This window comes from Oncorhynchus clarkii, chromosome 20 (genome assembly GCF_045791955.1).
Source record: "Oncorhynchus clarkii lewisi isolate Uvic-CL-2024 chromosome 20, UVic_Ocla_1.0, whole genome shotgun sequence".
NCBI classification, from domain to species: Eukaryota; Metazoa; Chordata; class Actinopteri; order Salmoniformes; family Salmonidae; genus Oncorhynchus; species Oncorhynchus clarkii.
In genome coordinates, this window is record NC_092166.1 from 38712730 (window position 1) to 38736143 (window position 23414).

Genomic DNA, 23414 nt, shown 5'->3' on the forward strand with positions numbered 1-23414 from the left:
CTCATAGCCCATTGACCTACAGAATGTACCTGGGGAGAAGTGGAAGAGAGAGAGTGAGAGATTGACAGACAAATACTACTTTAACCATGCAACGTGAATCTTAATGGTCTCTGTCCCCGTCTATCCCCCTCTCACTCTCTCCCCTCTCTGCCTCTCTTTCACCCCCTCTCTCCCTCTCTCTCTCTCACCCCCCCCCCCCCCCTCTCTCTCTCTCTCTTTCCAGGTCCAGGATGGCTGTGGCTGTGCATGTACCTGGTCGACAGGCTGTCCCGTCTCTGCTGCTGCTTCTGTGTGCTGGCCTAGGTGAGTGCTCTTATCTGTGCTCATCCACTCGTTTCAGCCCTCAGTTTCTGCTCATCCTTCATTCTGACACACTGGTTTCAGCCCTCAGTTTCTGCTCATCCTTCATTCTGACACACTCGTTTCAGCCCTCAGTTTCTGCTCATCCTTCATTCTGACACACTGGTTTCAGCCCTCAGTTTCTGCTCATCCTTCATTCTGACACTGGTTTCAGCCCTCAGTTTCTGCTCATCCTTCATTCTGACACACTGGTTTCAGCCCTCAGTTTCTGCTCATCCTTCATTCTGACATGCACACTGGTTTCAGCCCTCAGTTTCTGCTCATCCTTCATTCTGACATGCACACTGGTTTCAGCCCTCAGTTTCTGCTCATCCTTCATTCTGACACACTGGTTTCAGCCCTCAGTTTCTGGGAAGCTGGTGGACAACACATCATCAACACGAGGTGCTGCTGGAAATCCCAGGCACAATTTTTTGAAAATAGAAGCCGAAAATGTGGCCCGAGCGAACAAGTTTCGGATCAGTAGTAATGTTGACTGCTACTACGTTTTGATTGTGTAGTTTGAATGTTGTAACGGAGAAACACGATGTGGATGTTTGCAGACAGGCTCTGTGGGAGTGTGCTGGAACTGTTCCAGACCCATTGATGGTACTTTAGTTGACCGTCTGTTCAATTACACTGCGTCAAATTGTCCTGTGCTGGAGCAACGAAAACAGGAAGTCTATCTAAGCATGTGGTTAAAACCTGTGATGTTACAGGAACCACAAACTGACTGTGTCCCAATAGGCTTAGATACAGATGTAGGATCTTCATTTGACCCAGTTTGCTACTGCAGAATAATAATCATTCAGCAACAGGAAATGGGAATTATTATGTGGATTCTTTTTTGTAGGAATTGATACATTTTTTGATTAATCAAATCTGACATTACAGTGGAAATTACAAACTTTAGAAGCCTTTCAGAACCTCTAATATACTACAGGTTTGCATTTCCTGCCAGGAAAAGTGTAAGCAACAAAAGAGTGATCAAATTAAGGTCCTACGTCTGTAGTTACCATCGTTTCCTCGTTTCGTCTCCGTCATGGTCTACATTATTTGAAATAACTTAATGGGATTTGGCTCAAAAGCAGATACTGTAATGTAATTGAGTGTGAGAGAGAGTGTGTGTGTGTGTGTGCGTGCGTGTCTGGTACACGCGTGCATGTACGTGTGTGTTATTGCTCTCTGTTGCTCAGATGGACGAATGGTCTCAGAGGCCACTCACAGCCTTTCAGAACCTCTAATACACTACAGGTTTGCATTTCCTGCCAGGAAAAGTGTAAGCAACAAAAGAGTGATCAAATTAAGGTCCTACGTCTGTAGTTACCATCGTTTCCTCGTTTCGTCTCCGTCATGGTCTACATTATTTGAAATAACTTAATGGGATTTGGCTCAAAAGCAGATACTGTAATGTAATTGAGTGTGAGAGAGAGTGTGTGTGTGTGTGCGTGCGTGTCTGGTACACACGTGCATGTACGTGTGTGTTATTGCTCTCTGTTGCTCAGATGGACGAAGGGTCTCAGAGGCCACTCACAGGTCAAAGGTATATCACTCTCCTACCTAACCTTCCCCCACACACCACACAACCTATCTGGACACTATCCTCCAGCTGCTGTTGCCATGGATATCCCAGCTAATAGATGGATGGCTGGGGGATGGAAAGGCATGCATTTGCTGGGAGAGAATGCCTCGAGGTCTTTGACTCTGCTGGGCTTTGATGTGTGTGTGTGTGATTGTATATCTATCACTTATTGACATGAAGCTGAGGAACCATCCTATTTGACGAGCCTGGCACAAGTGAAGACAGCTATGCAGTAGCAGAACAGACACGACTGAATAACGTGCTTCTCTCTCATATCACTGTCAGGGCTCCTGTATGTCAGCGCTGCACTGCATGAAACTTGTCAACCATTAGTAATAGGCAGGGACAAGAATGAGACAAATGAGAGGAACAATACATCCTTGATTGACACTTCGTAAGGCCTAATACTGGCAAGATCTACACACGGTTTGCCACTCTGACGAGCATACAATAGGAGAGCGGCTTCTGTTGATGACAGTAAAAGTCCTCCGTGTCATCACCCCCCTTATTTCCATTTTTAGAAGTCTCCCTCTTTCCTTTTTCTGCTGTCAATTCCATCTGTTTTTCCAATCACAGTTATCTGTGTTCATCTCTCTGTCTGTCTCTCTCTCTCTCCACGTACCAAACAATGTTTGTGATTACTTCTGGCTTGGGGATAAAGCTGATTGTTAGAATACTGACATGGGGATTCTCTCTAGGGGGGGGGTTCCACTAGTGAAGACATTCCAATCTAAATGCAGATGGGAGAGCCTTGTAGTTGGCCTTTACCGGTATTCCCATTTCCATGGTTACCCTGAGGCTGTGTCTCACGGCATCTGGAGTGAGCGAACTACTGATGCCCACCTGCAGAGTGATGAACCCTGTTCTTTGTGCGGCAAACACCGTCCCGACACATTTACGTCCAATCAAATCAAAGAGAGGGGAGGGGAGGGGAGAGGGAGTGAGGGAAAGGAGAAGAGAGGAAAGGGGGGGCAGAGAGGTTAGTGGTAGAGAGTGGAGAGAATGAAAGAGGGGGAAAAGAAACAGGGGGATGGGGGACAGAAAAAGAGAGAGGAGAAAAAGAGCGAGAGAGGGAAAGCAGGTGCATGAATGCAGATATGAATGTGATGAAATAAGCATACTGAAATTGGAATTAATTATCTGTCTACCCAGCCATGTGTCAAGTGTGTGTGTGTGTGTGTGTGTGTGTGTGTGTGTGTGTGTGTGTGTGTGTGTGTGTGTGTGTGTGTGTGTGTGTGTGTGTATGTGACTCTACACAGTGCTGTTGTGTCACCTCTACTGGAATGGAGTTTCACCGAACATTCTCTGAGTGTTACTCTGGGAATGAATCCCAGAGGTCTGGTTAAGTATGGCTCCCTGGAATCTCAGCTCCTCTCATTCCTCTAACTGCTGTCTCAATAGGTAATTGGCTTGGCTCTAATAGACCAAACTGACAGAACTAACCATTACTCCTGTCTGTCTTAGCTTACTTGAGGATCTTACATAGAAATATAATTACCATTCAAGCCAATGATGGGTAGATCGGCCCCCATATTGAGTGAACGCATAGGAGTACATTTGATCTCTTCTTCCCTTTTTCCCTCATGACCCTGTCTCTTCTTCTCTTTTTCCCTCATGACCCTGTCTCTTCTTCTCTTTTTCCCTCATGACCCTGTCTCTTCTTCCCTTTTTCCCTCATGACCCTGTCTCTTCTTCTCTTTTTCCCTCATGACCCTGTCTCTTCTTCTCTTTTTCCCTCATGACCCTGTCTCTTCTTCTCTTTTTCCCTCATTACCCTGTCTCTTCTTCTCTTTTCCCCTCATGACCCTGTCTCTTCTTCTCTTTTTCCCTCATGACCCTGTCTCTTCTTCTCTTTTTCCCTCATGACCCTGTCTCTTCTTCTCTTTTTCCCTCATGACCCTGTCTCTTCTTCTCTTTTTCCCTCATGACCCTGTCTCTTCTTCCCTTTTTCCCTCATGACCCTGTCTCTTCTTCTCTTTTTCCCTCATGACCCTGTCTCTTCTTCTCTTTTTCCCTCATGACCCTGTCTCTTCTTCTCTTTTTCCCTCATGACCCTGTCTCTTCTTCCCTTTTTCCCTCATGACCCTGTCTCTTCTTCTCTTTTTCCCTCATGACCCTGTCTCTTCTTCCCTTTTTCCCTCATGACCCTGTCTCTTCTTCTCTTTTTCCCTCATGACCCTGTCTCTTCTTCCCTTTTTCCCTCATGACCCTGTCTCTTCTTCTCTTTTTCCCTCATGACCCTGTCTCTTCTTCTCTTTTTCCCTCATGACCCTGTCTCTTCTTCCCTTTTTCTCTCATGACCCTGTCTCTTCTTCTCTTTTTCCCTCATGACCCTGTCTCTTCTTCTCTTTTTCCCTCATGACCCTGTCTCTTCTTCTCTTTTTCCCTCATGACCCTGTCTCTTCTTCTCTTTTTCCCTCATGACCCTGTCTCTTCTTCTCTTTTTCCCTCATGACCCTGTCTCTTCTTCTCTTTTTCCCTCATGACCCTGTCTCTTCTTCTTCCTCTCCTTAGGCGTGAGCGAGGCAGCCTCCATAGTGAACATGCGTGGAGTCATCCACCCTGCCTCTTCTTCTTCCTCTCCTTAGGCGTGAGCGAGGCAGCCTCCATAGTGAACATGCGTAGAGTCATCCACCCTGCCTCTTCTTCTTCCTCTCCTTAGGCGTGAGCGAGGCAGCCTCCATAGTGAACATGCGTAGAGTCATCCACCCTACCGTACAAGAGCCACTGGCCGGGTTCGCTCACCTCCCCTGCGTCTTCACCCACGAGCCCAGTGAGCCCAGCCCCTCTAGCCAGCCTCCCCATATCCAGTGGACCCGAACCTGGGTACTGCGTGGAGGAATGGGGGATCCCCTGGAGCAGATGGTTCTCTCAGCCAAAGGTAAAGAAAGTAACAATAGTCTGAAATTAAAGCTAGTGATTCAATGATAGTGTTTCAACCAACATGGTCGTAGACTGTTTCAACCAGTAGGATATTCATTTCAATCAACACTTACACACGCCACATTTGGATTTTTGTATTACACTATGAAATAAACAGGTCATTCATTATGACCAAATTATGTAGAGTATACACTTTCATAGAAAAAACAAACATATTTTGTAACTCTTTGCCAAAGGTGACGTGGTGAAGGTGAATAAGGCTTTCGCTGGGCGGGTCAGGTTGCTTGGATACGCTGCCAACAACCTAAATGCTACCATGGAGATCTCAGGCCTCCGTAGCAACGACACAGGCACCTACCACTGCCAGGTTGTCGTGGGCGACAACTACGAGCGAGACGTATTGCCCCTTGTGGTCATGGGTGAGGAGTTTATACTGTAACTGACTGCATGTCGTTGTAATTGAAGTTTTCTCTCCGATTTAATACAGTATATCTTTGTTTGCAACAATTACAAGAAGTACCTTCTTTGAATTCTTGAATTAGTGTGTTTTGTGAGTCACTTCTCATTTTTACAGTTGTGGAGTAGAGTTCATCAATAGTGAAAAAGCCTACTTATTATATTTCTGAAAGCTCGACAAATCCATACGGTGGATAACCAAGCTCTTTGTCCCTTCAAATGATCATTAATGGCATCTTAGAAACCTCAGTGTGAAAATGTGACCTTTTACTTAATGACCATTGGTCCTTCACATTGAGTGTTGGGACAAAGCCTCCTTTATCTCATTCAACACTAATTACATTGATTCATCATATCAATATCACAATTACTTTCTCCAGTCTTACTTTTCTGTGCTTCTGTTTGTGTTGTCATTACGGGTTCATATTAACTGACTAATAGTCAGTAACACTGTCATAAATATTAAGCACATGGATTGAATACCAATGACAAGTACCCTGTGACTGCTCTTCCATGAAAAGCAGCTAAAAGAGCACAGCGGTTTTCCAATTGATCTGTTTCCAATGGGAACGGTGAACCTATTTGGTTGCCGACCAGTGCACCTGTATAATCTGTCAAAGTTGGGCAATATCACGGACATCCGATATACTGCTGCAGATGCAGAGGAGGGAACAAAAGGGAGAAAAAACATCTTTCCACATTCCAATGTTAATATTAGCATAATCATTTAGTGTCTTACAATGCCACATGGAGAGTAACATTTCATTGGGTAACCTTCGCCAGTGAATGAACATCCTAATGATCTAATTGGTTGTACAAGCTCCCATCTGTTTGTCTGAGACAAATACACACTTGGCATCACAACCCAAACCTGTGTGTGGCTGTGTCGTACGCTGCTCGAATTGAGTGCTGTTTTTTTTGTTGTTGTGAATACGTCTGCTGTATGTGTGTGTCCTTGAGGTGTTGATCAAGAAAGAGAAAAATACAAGCGAGGGGGAGAGAGAGAGAGAGAGAGAGAGAGAGAAGAAAGAGAATGTGTCTGTCAGTCACCTCACCTCTGTGTCTCTCCTCTCAGGTGTTGTGTTCCATTACCGGTCTCCTAGTGACCGTTACGCCCTCTCATTCGATGACGCCCAGTGGGTCTGTCAGGAGAACTCTGCCCTCATCGCCACGCCGACCCAGCTGTGGGCAGTTTTCTACAATGGCTATGCAAACTGTGCTGCCGGATGGCTCTCCGACCAGACTGTCCGGTGGGCACACACACACACACACACACACACACACACACACACACACACACACACACACACACACACACACACACACACACACACACACACACACACACACACACACACACACTCAGAGCTGACCCAGTCACCCCTGTCACATCCAAACACTCGCTCACAATACAACGAAGGCCGCATACTGTTTGGAGGACAGCCGTAGTTTGATATTTTGAACATCTGGTGCGAACACAGAGCCTAGTTTTCTGACTCTGATCCTATTAATATTATCTCCACAGCTATCCCATCCAGTCACCAGAGCGTGGTTGCTATGGACAACAGGAGTACTCGGCTGGTGTGAGGAATTATGGGAAGAGAGACCCTAATGAGCTGTTTGATGTCTACTGTTTCGCCGGGGAACTGGACGGTGAGACACACACGCACGCATACACATGTCCACACACACACACACACACACACACACACACACACACACAGGCAGACACACACAGAAACATCTCACTTCCACTCCTGAGTCACTTTAATAATATTGCCTTGTGAATTTGTAGGCTTGTGAAAGGACAATAAAGATATCTGAGTCAGAACCTCCTCTCTCTCGATCCCCTCTTCCCCCCTCCACCCACCTCTCTCTATCCAGGTGAGGTATTCCACTCATGGGTCCCAGGGCGTCTGACTCTATCCTCTGCCTCAGAACGCTGCATCTCCCTGGGGGGACAGTTGGCCACGGTGGGGCAGCTCTACCTGGCCTGGAAGGCTGGGCTGGACAGCTGTGCTCCAGGCTGGCTCTCTGACGGCAGTGTCCGCTACCCTATCACCCAGCCCAGGCAGGGCTGTGGAGGGGACCAGCCAGGGGTCTGGACCGTCGTTCCCAACACCAGTGAAACCACAACCAGCAGCGGATCTGCCAATGCTACGGACGCCACACCACTCTATGATGCCTATTGCTACAGAGGTGAGAATGAAGTCCAGATCTGGAGTCCAAGAGTTCAAAGTTCATAGGTTACATTGTCAGTGTTAGGCTAAAATGGAAACTTCTCTTACACGAGTCACTGATTAACACAAAGTTCATAATGTAACATCACGATGATAAAACATCCAAGGCCTTTCCTCCATTCACTGATTCTTAGAGGTGTAGCTACAGTATGATTTAACCATCTCTACTGAATCGCCATGTCATTGAAATAGATGGTTTGTGAAGTAAGCATGACGATGCTGTTGCCCACCGTGACATGCGTTGCCAAGGATGTAACCATAGCAACACTGGTTAAGACAACCTAATAATTCCATGAGGAAGCTTTTGAAAATAATTTGATTCATGAGACCACCGCTGTTGCAAACTACTATAGCATAGCTGGTCCCTTTGTTAAGAAATATTCCTAAATTATGCAAAGAGTTGTGGGATATTAGAATCCTCTTGTTACACTGGAAGTGCTGGATAGACTTGTAGGAAGTGGAAGAGAGCGTAAGAGAGAGGAGAGAGATGATTCATTAGACAGGAATGTATTGCACATACTGACCATGAACCGTCAGTCATTGTTCATTCATTGGGTTGTGACGTCTCCTGCACATGTATGCTCTTCAATTCCTCATGGTTTCATCAGGGAACGTAAAGAAGCCAGGCCCCATCTCTAAAATCTACACGTCTCTGTGGAAGCCCTGGAGCTACCTGACCGGCCCCAGCGACACAGGCACTCCAGGAACAGGCAGCCTTTCCCTGGCTACTGAGACCAGCAGCAGCCCCCCGACCACAGGTGGGTGTGGAGATGAATTGATAGATGTAGAGTAATGGGTGTTCAACATGGTTGAATGGCAAGAAGGTTTTTCTCATTCTGTGAATAATCCTCCCTTCTCTCCCATCTTCACAGGGAGCCGTAACCTTTCACCTTCTGGTGACCTCACACCTTCGACCTGGTCAGGATTGGTTGATCTGGAGGAAGAGGCCCGCTCTTGTAAGAAACTTGAACCACATCTAAAAGGATATTATATTGCACATATAGAGCATTACTTTTGACCAAAGCACCTGGTTTTGGTTGATTATTGTTACTGTAATTCAATGTGTTGATCTTCTCAGCTTCAGACCCCTGGTCCTCAGAGTCCTCTGAGGGGTATGTCACCCTGCAGCTGAGCCCAGGAGAGAGCTCTCTAGCCTGGGGAGACCTGGGAGACATGGACCCTAACTCTGGAGTTTTCCTCAGACCTCCAGCCACCCCCAGCCACGGTCCAAGTTCTACCACACAGAAAGAGGAGTTATCAGCCCCCACTGACAGAAAGGTTGCTACATTTTTACAATATCAATTTATTACAAGTACTGTATCATCAGGGTACTTTGGCATACTGGCACTTTGTGGCTCTAGTATTGTTAATTGTATTACAGTAAATTCATTGTATTGGCTGTATGGTGGTCTCTGTCTAAAGGTGATGGCCAAGATAGTGAAGTCCATGTGGAAGCCGTGGAACTACCTGGCAGGGGTGACAGAAGGTACCCCAGGAAGAGGCAGTCCAGAGGTGGAGAGAAGGGGAACTACGGGGGGGACTGAGAGCGGGACTGTGCCCACCGGTTCTCCTGGCTCTCCTGCTCCAGGTTAGTGTGGACTTTTTGCTTTATTTTGGTTGTGATACTGAGACAAACAGCTAGAGAGAAAGAAAAGAGAGAAAGAGACACTGTGTTTGTGAGTGTGTGCTTGCCTGTTAGTCTGGGTCAGAAACTGTTTTACTGCCCTTTTCAGTAGTCTAAGCTTCATTATTACAGATATGTTCTCTGGCCCCATTCAACTCAAAGGCATACATGTTTAACTTTAGAAAGGAACCTTAGGCATTGTTGCCTGCATTATTTAAGCCTTTTCTTCTAATGAAGGGTTTTCTGGGATGGTAAAACTATAAAACATAAAAGAAATAGAGGCACAATAGAAGACAAAGGCTTAGAGGTATTGGTTTTGTATCTCAGGGAGCACAGTGTATACACGATATGCTCTCCGCTATGCTCTGGCAGGATCTCTCGCTCTCTCGTTCTTCTTACAGCTCCTGCCCCTTCCCTCTTCTCCTTCCTTCTCTATCCTATCTCTCCCACTGCCTCCTCTAACTTCTTCTCTTTCTTCCCCCTGCAGGTTTACTCTCATGGGGTCATGGGTGGTGGGATAGCTTAGGGCTGGGGGAACTAGATGATATACCACCCACTGGTGAACCCTCGTCCTCCCCAGCCCGGCTCACCTCTACCCCAGCCTCAGAGAGCCAGTCCTCTGCCTCCTCCTCCACCCCTGGAGGACGGGAGGCTGTCCCAGACACCACTCAGCCCAAAGGGGGGACGTTGGTACATGTGGCCCCATCAAAAGTTGAGATCTCGCCCCAGCCGGATTATATTCCCACTAGAGCAGATGGCCTGGCCAGTGTTGGGAGAGAGAGAGTGATGGTGAAAGAGGAGGGGAGTGCTGAGGGGGCCTCCGAAGAGGCGGGAGGGAAGATCCAGTTCACCCGTCTCCCCGTTGGAACCAGAAAACCAATAATCAGAGTCCCTCCATCCAACGAGAGAACCACAAGGAAGGAGCAGTCAGGAGCCAGTCGCAGCACAACTCAACCACCAGTCAGCAGCTCCCCTGCTGGGTCAGACAGCAGAGACTCTTTCCCTCCATCCAGACCAGGTACTGGAGCTCTATCCCCTCCACCCTCAGCCTCAGTCATCCAGGGAAGCTCCAAGGAGGCCTCATGGTCCCTCTCCTGGGTCTCAGTGGAGAGATCTGCAGAGCAGGAAGGTGAGGGTCCAGAAAGTGGGCCCTTGGCGCTGCCCTCCGGACCCCCAGTGGAAGAAGATACAGCCTGGTCTCACGCACTGGGCTCTAGTTTGGCTAGCAACCTGGGAGAGGAGGGTGGCAGGAGTGCAGGATTCAACCGGAGCAACAGAACTCTGGGCTCAGCTGGTAAGTTCTGTAGGCCATGGTGCTTACAACACCAAGGGTTGTGGGTTTGATTCTTGTTGGGGCCACCCATACAACAAATTAATGTGTCGTGTCTGGACTATCATTAAATGTGAAGACTTATTTATATCAAATCAGTGCTCCTAGGTTTAAATATTACGTGATTAAACAAATCAGGTAAACATTAATTTCACTAGGAAGTCGGGGCACCACAGAAACTGTTTTATGAATATAACTCTACAGATATTTTCATATCTGATCAATTAGTCTTCTATTAATTAATTATTAATTGTTACCTCATCAGTTCTCATTACTAAACATCGCAAACTCTTGGATATCTGCACCAACCCTAAGTTTCCATAATGAATCAGCAATATACAAATTGGCTTAATTATTTATTTTCTAACTAACTAATCACAGAAATACTTAAACAAACAGTAGATATTGTTTACTAACAATGATAGAAATGTCCCTAGTGGGCTAACCCGATATGACGGCTTGGTAGACAAAGGAAAGGGGTGGGGACTGAGAAAGAGCGGGAAAGACAAAATCGACCCACTACACACAGTGGATAATTATAATCATTGAAATGCTATTCCTTTGTACATGAACGGCCGCTCATTCGAGAATAATTGCAATGTATATATTTCTGCTCGTATGTCTTTGTTGTCTTCTCTGTTGAAATCCTCAATCATCCTGTAGAGTTCATCAATGTCTTTCATGGTTGTCGGTGGTTATAATGGATACTTCAGAGTACCATTTGGAAATGTTCTCAAAGAATAGATGCTTCGGCGGATGTCGGTATTCTCGTTCTAGACTTACGTCATTTCTAGCTGCAGACTAGTAATTATGCGTCTAGAATTTGCTCCTGTAGTGATCGATAGTCTCAGAGTTGATACAGCTGTATGGTCTAATGGTCTATAGAATTGTAGCCATTCCAATGTGGGAACTCCGTCCCGGCGTTCTCTGACTTAATGTATATTTTGTAGGATGGTGTTTTATACTTGTGGAAGAAGGGGTGGTTCTATGACACCTAATGTGATGTCTGGGTTCACGGGGGCGTGGCCACTGACTAGTTCAGCTTTATATGAAAATCCATACTCTCATTTAGAAGTTTAACATGACATTACATCTTTTCACAAATAGTTTCATGTTTAATCACATGCGTTTCACAATATTTAAATGTAAAACCTGACAGCTGGGAAATGTACACTTTAAAAGATACAGTTATGTGTGTTTCCTGTCCTTCATGAGATCACCAAATGAAACACACTCGACACGACTGTCCCTTAAGTGTCCACGGACCATTCCCACATTCTCAAAAGTAGAAATATTGTTTAGTTCTCCCATTTTGGGGATTGAGTTTGACCTATCGTAAAACTTGCGATGGGGAGAGTGAGAGAGGCGGGAAGCCACGATATACACCCCCAAAGGGCCACGTCGTGACATATGCATGCACGACAGTAAGTCGCTTTGGATAAAGGCGTCTGCTAAATGGCATATTATCATGATTAATATTCATATAATTCTTACTATTATTATATTTTATTGTTTATCAACAAAATTACACGCAAAGCTGAACAAAACACCAACATTATATTTTCCCATGTCTGTCCATCATGACCTCAGTCAATGTGATCTCTGTACAATCCTCACGGTTGTTTCTTCGCTGATGTTATTCAATCTGTTTTTCAATTCAGAGATAATACCGCGTTGCGTTTCGACCTACAATACACCTTGTACCAGACCCATGCTGTATGTAGTCCAACTAGGGACTAGGAAGGTAGTCATGCCTCCATAGATACAGCCCTGATTAAGTTCGCAGGCAGGTTTGTGTTTTGTAAATCTAGCACCTGCTTTAGTGTCTCTCTCTCCAGAGCTATTTCTCACCTGATAATGAATGAGGCTTGTAGCTGGATATAACCTCTCCCTTAGGCATTCCTGCACTACACATTTCTGTGGTGATTTATTTTTGCTCTCTTAGCATCGGTTCATGTTGTCAACAGTGCTAGATATCAAGGATTTATACAGTACCAGTCAAAAGTTTTGGACACACCTACTCATTCAAGGGTTTTTCTTTATTTTTACTATTTTCTACATTGTAGAATAATAGTGAAGACATCAACACTATGAAATAACACATGGAATCATGTAGTAACCCAAAAGATTCTGAGATTCCTAATGTTACTGTCCCCACTACAACAACACAAGTATGTAAATACATGTAATTTTGTCCTTGAAACATTACATTTAAATACTGTATAATTCCATTGATTCCTATAGAGGACTGCTCCTCTGGGGAGTGCCAATATGGCCGTCCGGTGGCTGCGAAACCTCTCAATGGTGGCCATTACATAGCATTAGCAATCTAGGGTTTATAAACATCACTGGTAGATATGCTGTGTGTTCTGATATGTGATGAGTAAATGTGTAACCAAAGACTTTGGGTTATAACAGCGAATAGTATTGACAGGGACTTTAGAGAATGTTATGTGGTGTTGTTCATTGAGTTGAGAGCCTCTGGAGGTAAAGAAAGCATTGGGCCACTTTACTGACCCTGTATTAACCCCTTATTTCCATCCCGTACAGTACATTAGCAGCCCCATTGCACAAACAGAAAAAATCTATTTGAGGAGCTCATGGGATACTGGGTCTCGCTCTCTCTCTCTCTCTCTCTTTCTCTGTGTGTTCTGTCTGAGTAGAGAGGTGGCTAATGTTTGTTTTTGCTGACTGGATCAGAGTGGACCTCATCAGGCTGTGTAATCAATAAAGGGCTGCAGGAGAGGCTGCTCATGTTTTATATACAAGCCTCAAGGGCCCTTCTCTCTCTCTATCCCAAACTCTATCACATCCTCCTTTACCTCTTTCTCACATTCTTTCTTTCTCTCCTTCTCTATCTCAACCTTTCACCTCTCTTTCTCACCCACTCTCTCTCACGCTCTTACCGCTCTCTTTCCTTCGCTCTCCATTTCTCTATCCCTCTCCCTTCTCTCACTGTGGCAAGGAATGAGCAAGAGTTGCATCAAGAGCTGTAGGCCAAAACAAGCAGCTTCTCTGAGTCGTTTGGTCTGTTTGTCTATTGGTGTGCTGTTTTGTTGCATATGTCTTGGTGTCAGGCGCAAGGTGAAGGCATAGCCTGTCAGCTCATTCTCTGCCCTGTTGATTTCTCTGCTCCACTCACTTTAATGAACAACCAGCCACCGTAGGCTAATCTGTGTTACACACAGACACACACACACACACACACACACACACACACACACACACACACACACACACACACACACACACACACACACACACACACACACACACACACACACACACACACACACACACACACACACACACACACACACACTGAAGTATTTTATTTTATTGGTCCTCTGGCTATTATAAAGGCTCCAAACAGTGATGTTTGTGATGGCTTGTCCTGACTTTGACTGTTTGAACAATATACTAGTGGCACGGTAGCAGCAACACATCGCTAGCCTTAGCACCTGACCTCAGCAAGAAATTGACCTTAGAAGGATAAACACAGTGGGTCAAACATACATCTATAATCCAAAGCGTACAGTAGCACTGGGAAAGGGACAAGAGGATACCTAGTGAGTTGTACAACTGAATGGATTCAACTGAAATGTGTCTTCTACTATTAACCCAACCAGAGGCAGAACGACAGCTGGACAGAAGTGATGACTATGTTCATAGAACATATCAAGGATTTACTTTGCTCAGTTCCTGTGGTTTTACTCCTGTTAGAAGTTAATCTGTCTAGTATTGTTGGCCTAAACGAATAGCCAGCATGATGATTATTGTGAGGATGTCTTTAAGAGACGCGTGCTATGTAGAAGATGGAATCAGGCTACAGGCTAATCATAGCCTGGGTCAAAGCTGGGCGATATGGACAAGGATGCTGTAGCTATCAATTGTCCCATTTAACAATCACCTATATTAGCAAACTTATTTTCATTCAAACTTCACATTTCTCTAGTGAAGGCTACTTATCATAATGAACGATTTCAGAAAAATGCCCACGATAAGTGGTCGGTGTCAATCATTTTCGGTTTATTGTCCCAGCTCTAGCCTAGGTATTCATTTTTACCCTTTGTGTGATGGGTAAACACACACACGCATGGTACACACAATCACGTAGACACACTCTGTCTCTTATATACACACACACACATGCATGTGCACGTCACATGTGCACACACACACACACACACACACCCACAAGATTGTGCTGTCTACAATCTCTGCCGTTCGTTCCAATATATCATGATTGTGTTGTATCATAATTCATATCAGCAGTTTAAGTGATGAGCTATTTAGCCTCAGACATAATGAGACAAGATGGAAATTAGCATAAATGTAATGCAAATTCAAATCACTTTGATTATACACACACACACACACACACACTCACACACACACAATGTAAGGAAGAACACACACACACACATACACGCATAGATCCACACACTCCTAGGTGTCAGAGGGCGGGAACAGAACATTCTTAGCGGGTGAGTCGGCACCTTCAAAGACCTCAAGGTTCCTTAACGATCCACTTATGAGACAACCAGGCGTCATGGCGACCGTTGATATGGAAATGATTAATTATCCTGTGAACAATGATTGGCTGAATTAAAGGGGGGCCTGAGAGATCAGTAGGTGGTCTGTTCCTTTCTCTATTCTTCATACCACATCTGAAGTTCTTTCTTTGCCAAGGATCACTTTCCATATGGTAACCATGACAACAGAGACGAGGAGAAAGGTGACGGGTGGTTGAAGTTTGAGTCTAGACATAGTGTCTTTCAGAAGAAAAAGGAAAATAAATATTTATGTAGAAGCATTAGTTATAGTTATGATGATGCCCACACTACCACCATTACTCCAGAATGGTTGTGTATACAGATCATGACTGTTCACTACCACACTCAACTCCCATCACTACTCTATCCACAATGCACTGTGTGAATGTGCTCCTGCGGTGTGGTTGGTTGACTGTCCTTCCTGGTGCCAGTGGTGTTTTAACCCAATAGCAGCAGACTCGGCAGAGCACTGTGGTTACGTTGCACTTCCCTGCCTGTTCAATGGAGTTGAGGTCAATGGATTTGGAAGAGAGCGAGGGAGAGAGCTGCATGAACTGCATGGCTCAGTAATTTTACGTAGCGGTGTGTGTGTGTGTGTACTGTGAAGGCTATGAGCCTATATACTGTACAGATTAGAGAAAGAGAAACAAACTATATGAGAAGGACAGAAAGGGGTGGATCAGAAGTGTATGTGTTCTTGGCAACGTTTAGTTGCGGCTAGATGCATTTATGTACTCTTGAGGATGTTCATTGTAAAAAAGAGTACTGCCCTCCAGTCTAAGGATATCTCAATACCTTATATCTGACAACAGCAGGGGAAAAACATAGATCTAAATGCACACGGTTTGACCGCAACCATACTGCCTTAGGGAATTGCTGCACCTCGTCTGGTTGTGCTTAGACAGCTAAACCTGGTGTCTTGCTTATCGCTGAAATTAGAGTAGGAAAGCTGGTCATTTCAGCTGCACTGCCCTCCCTCTCTTTCAGGAAGATATCCAGGAGATGCTAACTTCTCCTGTGCTGCCCTCCCTCTCTTTCAGGAAGATATCCAGGAGATGCTAACTTCAGCTGCACTGCCCTCCCTCTCTTTCAGGAAGATATCCAGGAGATGCTAACTTCTCCTGTGCTGCCCTCCCTCTCTTTCAGGAAGATATCCAGGAGATGCTAACTTCAGCTGCACTGCCCTGCCTCTCTTTCAGGAAGATATCCAGGAGATGCTAACTTCTCCTGTGCTGCCCTCTCTCTCTTTCAGGAAGATATCCAGGAGATGCTAACTTCAGCTGCACTGCCCTCCCTCTCTTTCAGGAAGATATCCAGGAGATGCTAACTTCAGCTGCACTGTCCTCCCTCTCTTTCAGGAAGATATCCAGTAGATGCTAACTTCAGCTGCACTGTCCTCCCTCTCTTTCAGGAAGATATCCAGGAGATGCTAACTTCAGCTGCACTGCCCTCCCTCTCTTTCAGGAAGATATCCAGGAGATGCTAACTTCAGCTGCACTGTCCTCCCTCTCTTTCAGAAAGATATCCAGGAGATGCTAACTTCAGCTGCACTGCCCTCCCTCTCTTTCAGGAAGATATCCAGGAGATGCTAACTTCAGCTGCACTGCCCTCCCTCTCTTTCAGGAAGATATCCAGGAGATGCTAACTTAGTTGCACTTCAGGAAGATATCCAGGAGATGCTAACTTCAGCTGCACTGCCCTTCCTCTCTTTCAGGAAGATATCCAGGAGATGCTAACTTCAGCTGCACTGCCCTCCCTCTCTTTCAGGAAGATATCCAGGAGATGCTAACTTCTCCTGTGCTTTACTATCTCCAAGGGGACTCGGAGGACGGCTACTCTTTCATATCGAGTCAAGTCGTTTTCACCAAAATGCGTTGTCCCCCCATAGAGTCAAGAAGCTGTGTTTAAACCGTGACAGGACGCCAAAGTGTGGACTGAGGACTGTGTCCTCTCTGAGGACTGAGGACTGTGTCCTCTCTGAGGACTGAGGACTGTGTGTCCTCTCTGAGGACTGAGGACTGTGTCCTCTCTGAGGACTGAGGACTGTGTCCTCTCTGAGGACTGAGGACTGTGTTTCCTCTCTGAGGACTGAGGACTGTGTGTCCTCTCTGAGGACTGTGTGTCCTCTCTGAGGACTGTGTGTCCTCTCTGAGGACTGAGGACTGTGTCCTCTCTGAGGACTGAGGACTGTGTCCTCTCTGAGGACTGAGGACTGTGTCCTCTCTGAGGACTGAGGACTGTGTGTCCTCTCTGAGGACTGAGGACTGTGTGTCCTCTCTGAGGACTGAGGACTGTGTGTCCTCTCTGAGGACTGAGGACTGTGTCCTCTCTGAGGACTGAGGACTGTGTGTCCTCTCTGAGGACTGAGGACTGTGTCTTCTCTGAGGACTGAGGACTGTGTGTCCTCTCTGAGGACTGAGGACTGTGTGTCCTCTCTGAGGACTGAGGACTGTGTGTCCTCTCGGAGGACTGAGGACTGTGTGTCCTCTCTGAGGACTGAGGACTGTGTGTCCTCTCTGAGGACTGTGTCTCTCTCTGAGGACTGTGTGTCCTCTCTGAGGACTGAGGACTGTGTCCTCTCTGAGGACTGAGGACTGTGTGTCCTCTCTGAGGACTGTGTGTCCTCTCTGAGGACTGAGGACTGAGGACTGTGTCCTCTCTGAGGACTGAGGACTGTGTCCTCTCTGAGGACTGAGGACTGTGTGTCCTCTCTGAGGACTGAGGACTGACTGTGTCCTCTCTGAGGACTGTGTCCTCTCTGAGGACTGAGGACTGTGTGTCCTCTCTGAGGACTGTGTGTCCTCTCTGAGGACTGAGGACTGAGGACTGTGTCCTCTCTGAGGACTGAGGACTGAGGACTGTGTGTCCTCTCTGAGGACTGAGGTCTGTCCGAGAGTCACAAGTCTTGCATGCATCTAAAAATGAACAAAAAATCTCTTAATTCTCCATTATCTAATCCCCCCCCCTTCCTCACTCTCAGGTGTGGGGGAGCCCTGTGTGACCAACCCATGTCTGCATGGAGGGCAGTGTGTGCCTCAGGGCAAGGGCTACAGCTGCTACTGCCCACAAGGCTTCACGGGGGAGAACTGTGAGATCGGTGAGTTTACAATACACACACACACACACACACACACATGGACACATGCATGTGTATGTATTTGTGTGTAACTGAGTCTTAAAATATATTAGTGGTAGGTCTAAGGTCAAGTTCTCCATCACCCTTTAGACAGGGGTTTGGGGGTTAGAGGTTAGAGGTCAGAAGTATTGTTGTGGTTGACAAGGTCAATCTCCTCTCTGTGCCTGCTGGCTCTCACTTGGATGCCTTTGTTACACACACACAATGAAAGGTTCGATCAGAAACACCAACTAAACCAAATCCTGTTGTTTACCAGTGTGTGTGTGGTGACTTCCGACTTTAGTTTACAGCAACTGTCTGAATACTGTCAGGACATAAACTACTTTAGGTAGTAACTACTTTAGGTAGTAACGTGTTGGCTATGAATCTCAGTGACTTTCTCCCATTAGGTTGACTAACATCTCTACCTCAGCCCTGACCCAGACTCACAAACCCTGCAGGATCATCTCCCATCTTACAGCAACAGGGCGGCAGGTTGCCTAGTGGTTAGAGCATTGGGCCAGTAACTGAAAGGATGCTGGTTCGAATCCCAAGCTGACAAGGCTCTGTCGATGTGCCCTTGGGCAAGCCACTTAACCCTAATTGCTCTGGATAAGAGTGTCTGCTAAATGACTAAAATGTCAATGTAAATACCAGAGAGTTGAGACAGCGCCAGACATTCATTGTATTTACCTGTCTGCTGTGGTGAGGAGGTACACTACATGACCAAAAGTATGTGGACATCTGCTCGTTGAACATCTAATTTCAAAATCATGGGCATTAATATGGAGTTGGGCCCCCCTTTGCTGATGAAACAGCCTCCACTCTTCTGGGAAGTCTTTCCACTAGATGTTGGAACATTGCTGCGGGGACTTGCTTCCATTCAGCCACAAGAGCATTAGTGAGGTTGGGCGGTTAGGCCTGGATCGCAGTCGGTGTTCCAATTTATCTCAACGTTTTTCGATGGGGTTGAGGTCAGGGCTGTGTGCAGGCCAGTCAAGTTCTTCCACACCAATCTCGACAAACCATTTCTCTATGGACCTCGCTTTGTGCACATGGACATTGTCATGCTGAAACAGGAAAGGGCCTTCCCCAAACTGTTGCCACAACGTTGGAAGCACAGAATCGTCTAGAATGTCATTGTATGCTTTAGCATTGTGATTTCCCTTCACTGGTACTAAGTGACCTAGTCTGAACCATGAAAAACAGCCCCAGACTATTATTCCTCCTCCACCAAACTTTACAGTTGGCACTATGCATTTAGGCAGGTTCTCCTGGCATCCACCAAACCCAAATTCGTCCGTCGGACTGGCAGATGGTGAAGCGTGATTCACAACTCCAGAGAATGCGTTTGTTGCTCTTAGACGTTTCCACTTCACAATAACAGCACTTACAGGGCAGCTCTAGCAGAGCAGAAATTTGACAACCTGACTTGTTGGAAAGGTGGCATCCTATAACGGTTCAAGTTGAAAGTTACTGAGCTCTTCAGTAAGGCCATTCTACTGCCAATTTTTGTATATGGAGATTGCATCGCTGTGTGCTCAATTTTACACACTGAAATAGCCTAATCCACTAATTTGAAGGTGTATACACATACTTTTGTATATATAGTATATTTGCCTAACTGGGTACTGCTGGCTTCTAGAGCTGTGAGACGGAGAATGGGCTGCACTGCCCTCCCTCTCTTTCAGGAAGAAGAGAATGTTCAAGCTCATGCTGGGGTGAAGAGAAGTTCAAGCTCATGCTGGGGTGAAGAGATGTTTAAGCTCATGCTGGGGTGAAGAGATGACCAAGCTCATGCTGGGGTGAAGATATGTTTAAGCTCATGCTGGGGTGAAGAGATGTTTAAGCTCATGCTGGGGTGAAGAGATGTTCAAGCTCATGCTGCGGTGAAGAGATGTTTAAGCTTATGCTGGGGTGAAGAGATGTTCAAGCTCATGCTGGGGTGAAGAGATGTTCAAGCTCATGCTGCTCATGGGTGAAGAGATGTCATGCTGGGGTGAAGAGAGCTGGGGTGAAGAGATGTTCAAGCTCATGCTGGGGTGAAGAGATGTTCAAGCTCATGCTGGGGTGAAGAGATGTTCAAGCTCATGCTGGGGTGAAGAGATGTTCAAGCTCATGCTGGGGTGAAGAGATGACCAAGCTCATGCTGGGGTGAAGAGATGTTTCAGCTCATGCTGGGGTGAAGTGATGTTTAAGCTCATGCTGGGGTGAAGAGATGTTCAAGCTCATGCTGGGGTGAAGAGATGTTTAAGCTCATGCTGGGGTGAAGAGATGTTCAAGCTCCTGCTGTGGTGAAGTGATCACCAGAGATAAAAGACAGCGACACTGACTCCAAAGATAGTGATGCCTATGGAATTGAAGTTCTGATGAAGGACAAGTGATGAAGAGCAGAACCATTTTAGACTATTGAGATGCACCCCTAGAACAGTCATGGTAGTATGTACTGCAAAACAACCTTCAGTTGATAGTACACTCCTTGAAAAAATAATATTATCTAGAACCTAAAAGGGTTCTTCGGCTGTCCCCATAGGAATAACTTTGAATAACCCTTTTTGGCTCTAAGTAGAACCCAATTGGTTCCAAGCAGAACTGTTTTGGGTTTCATGTACAGTAGAACCCTTTCCTCAGATGGTTCTACCTGGAATCAAAAAGGGTTCTCCTATGGGGACAACTAAAGAACCCTTTGGGAACCCTTTTTTTCTAAGAGTGTAGTGACTGAGTTCTTTACATTTAATTTATATTTTATGTAGTCTAGAACCTGTCAGTGGAATTCAAAGCCCATGTGCTATGTTTGTCCAGACATGCAGAACTGGGGGTTAATGGTTCAAAGGTCCCATCAGAAAGTCTTGGCTGTCTGGATTTGATTTGTCTGACAACCTTTCTGCAACATTCTTCCTGAGGGCTTTTCTTTGCTTCGTTTTCAAGCCCTTATCAACTATCAGAACATAGGATATTGTTTAGTTTGAAGTGACCTTGAAAGCACAATTTGGTGCCTTTCAACCTTGAATTGAAGGATGAATTGATATGACGCTTCTACTTACCCAACCTGCCAACTTTAAACGCAGTGTCTCCCGCGTGCTAGCGTAGTAACGACTTCCCTGTTCCATCTATTGCTGTTCACTGGACCCTATGATCACTTGGCTACATAGCTGATGCCTGCTGGACTGTTCATTAATCACGGTACTCCATTTTGTTAGTTTTTTGTTTATCTGTCGGCCCCAACTCATGCCCTGTGTGTAGTTAACCGACCCTCTCTGCCCATTCATCGCCATTTTACCTTTTGTTGTCTTAGCTGATTGGCTGTTGTTGTCTTACCCGTTGTTGCCTTAGCTAGCTCTCGCAATCAACACCTTTATGCCTCGCTTTATGTCTCTCTCAAAATGTCAATATGCCCTGTACACTGTTGTTTGGAATAGTTATTATTGTCTTAGTTTATTGCAGAGCCCCTAGTCCCCTCAACATGTTTTATTTATTTTATTTATTTTATTTATATTTCACCTTTATTTAACCAGGTAGGCAAGTTGAAAACAAGTTCTCATTTACAATTGCGACCTGGACAAGATAAAGCAAAGCAGTTTGACACATACAGCGACACAGAGTTACACATGGAGTAAAACAAACATACAGTCAATAATATAGTAGAAACAAGTCTATATACGATGTGAGCAAATGTAGTGAGATAAGGGAGGTAAAGGCAAAAAAAAGGCCATGGTGGCGAAGTAAATACAATATAGCGTGTAAATCACTGGAATGGTTGATTTGCAGTGGAAGAATGTGCAAAGTAGAAATAAAAATAATGGGGTGCAAAGGAGCAAAATAAATAAATAAAATAAATACAGTAGGGAAAGAGGTAGTTGTGCCTCAGATACCTCCTTTGTCCCACCTCCCACACATGTGATGACCTCACCCAGCATAACTAGCCCATCCAGAGATGCAACCTCTCTTATCATCACTTGGTGCCTGGGTTTACCTCCACTGTACCCGCTCCCCACCATACCCCTGTCTGTACATTATGCCCTGAGTTTATTCTACCATGCCCAGAAATCTGCTCCTTTTATTCTCTGTCCCCAACGCACTAGATGACCAGCTTTGATAGCCTTTAGCCGTACCCTCATCCTACTCCTCCTCTGTTCCACGGGTGATGTGGAGGTTAACCCAGGCCATGCGTGTTCCCGGGCACTCTCATTGGTTGATTTCTGTAACCAAAAAAGCCTTGGTTTCATGCATGTTGAAACTTCTTAGGGCTGCAATCCCGTTAATGGGATGATATGATAACAGCCAGTGAAAGTGCAGGGCGCGCCAAATTCAAAACAACAGAAATCTCATAATTAAAATTCCTCAAACATACATGTACCGTTATACCGTTTTAAAGGTAATATTGTTGTTAATCCCACCACAGTGACCGATTTCAAATATGCTTTACAGCGAAAACACCACAAATGATTATGTTAGGTCACCACCAAGCCACAGAAAAAAACAGCCATTTTTCCAGCCAAAGAGAGGAGTCACGAAAAGCACAAATAGATAAAATGAATCACTAACCTTTGATGATCTTCATCAGATGACACTCATAGGACTTCATGTTACACAATACATGTATGTTTTGTTTGATAAGGTTCATATTTATATCAAAAATCTGAGTTTACATTAGCGCGTTACGTTCACTAGTTCCAAAAACATCCAGTGATTTTGCATAGCCACATAGATTCAACAGAAATATTCATAATAAATGTAGATGATAATACAAGTTATACACATGGAATTACAGATATACCTCTCCTTAATGCAACCGCTGTGTCAGATTTTTTAAAAACTTTACGGAAAAAGCAAACCATTCAATAATCTGAGACTTTAAACTTGGCCCACGATTAATCAAATTAGCCGCCATGTTGGAGTCAACAGAAACCAGAAATTACATGATAAATAGTCCCTTACCTTTGATGATCTTCATCAGAATGCACTCCCAGGAATCGCAGTTCCAAAATAAATGCTTGATTTGTTCGATAATGTTCGTTATTTATGTCCAAGTAGCTACTTTTGTTAGCGTTAGGTACACATATCCAAATGCTTGTGCGTTTGGACAAAAGCTTCGGACAAAAACTTTAAAAAGTTATATTACAGGTCGAAGTAACATTTCAAACTAAGTATAGAATCAATCATTAGGATATTTTTCTCCAACCGGAGAATTCCTTTGTGTCTACAGGAGCAATGGAACGCAGGGCGATATCATGTTGAATGCGCGTGACCAGGAAATGGCCGTGTCTGAATCCTGGCTAAGGAAGGCCA

The 23414-nt window shown here is 45.3% G+C and overlaps 1 protein-coding gene across 1 annotated transcript in view; it reads left to right on the top strand.

Annotated features, from left to right (window-relative positions):
• The first annotated feature begins 229 nt into the window (after nucleotides 1-229).
• Nucleotides 230-23414, top strand: part of LOC139377419 (neurocan core protein-like) — a 49555-nt gene continuing 26370 nt past the window's right edge. Inside the window, exons 1-12 of the mRNA XM_071120447.1 lie at nucleotides 230-303; nucleotides 4584-4802; nucleotides 5041-5223; nucleotides 6336-6510; nucleotides 6786-6913; nucleotides 7145-7459; nucleotides 8109-8258; nucleotides 8373-8456; nucleotides 8579-8778; nucleotides 8923-9088; nucleotides 9612-10418; nucleotides 17991-18107. Coding sequence (XP_070976548.1) covers nucleotides 231-303; nucleotides 4584-4802; nucleotides 5041-5223; nucleotides 6336-6510; nucleotides 6786-6913; nucleotides 7145-7459; nucleotides 8109-8258; nucleotides 8373-8456; nucleotides 8579-8778; nucleotides 8923-9088; nucleotides 9612-10418; nucleotides 17991-18107 — 2617 coding nt within the window. The 5' untranslated portion in view covers nucleotide 230. The remainder of the gene's footprint in view (nucleotides 304-4583; nucleotides 4803-5040; nucleotides 5224-6335; nucleotides 6511-6785; nucleotides 6914-7144; nucleotides 7460-8108; nucleotides 8259-8372; nucleotides 8457-8578; nucleotides 8779-8922; nucleotides 9089-9611; nucleotides 10419-17990; nucleotides 18108-23414) is intronic.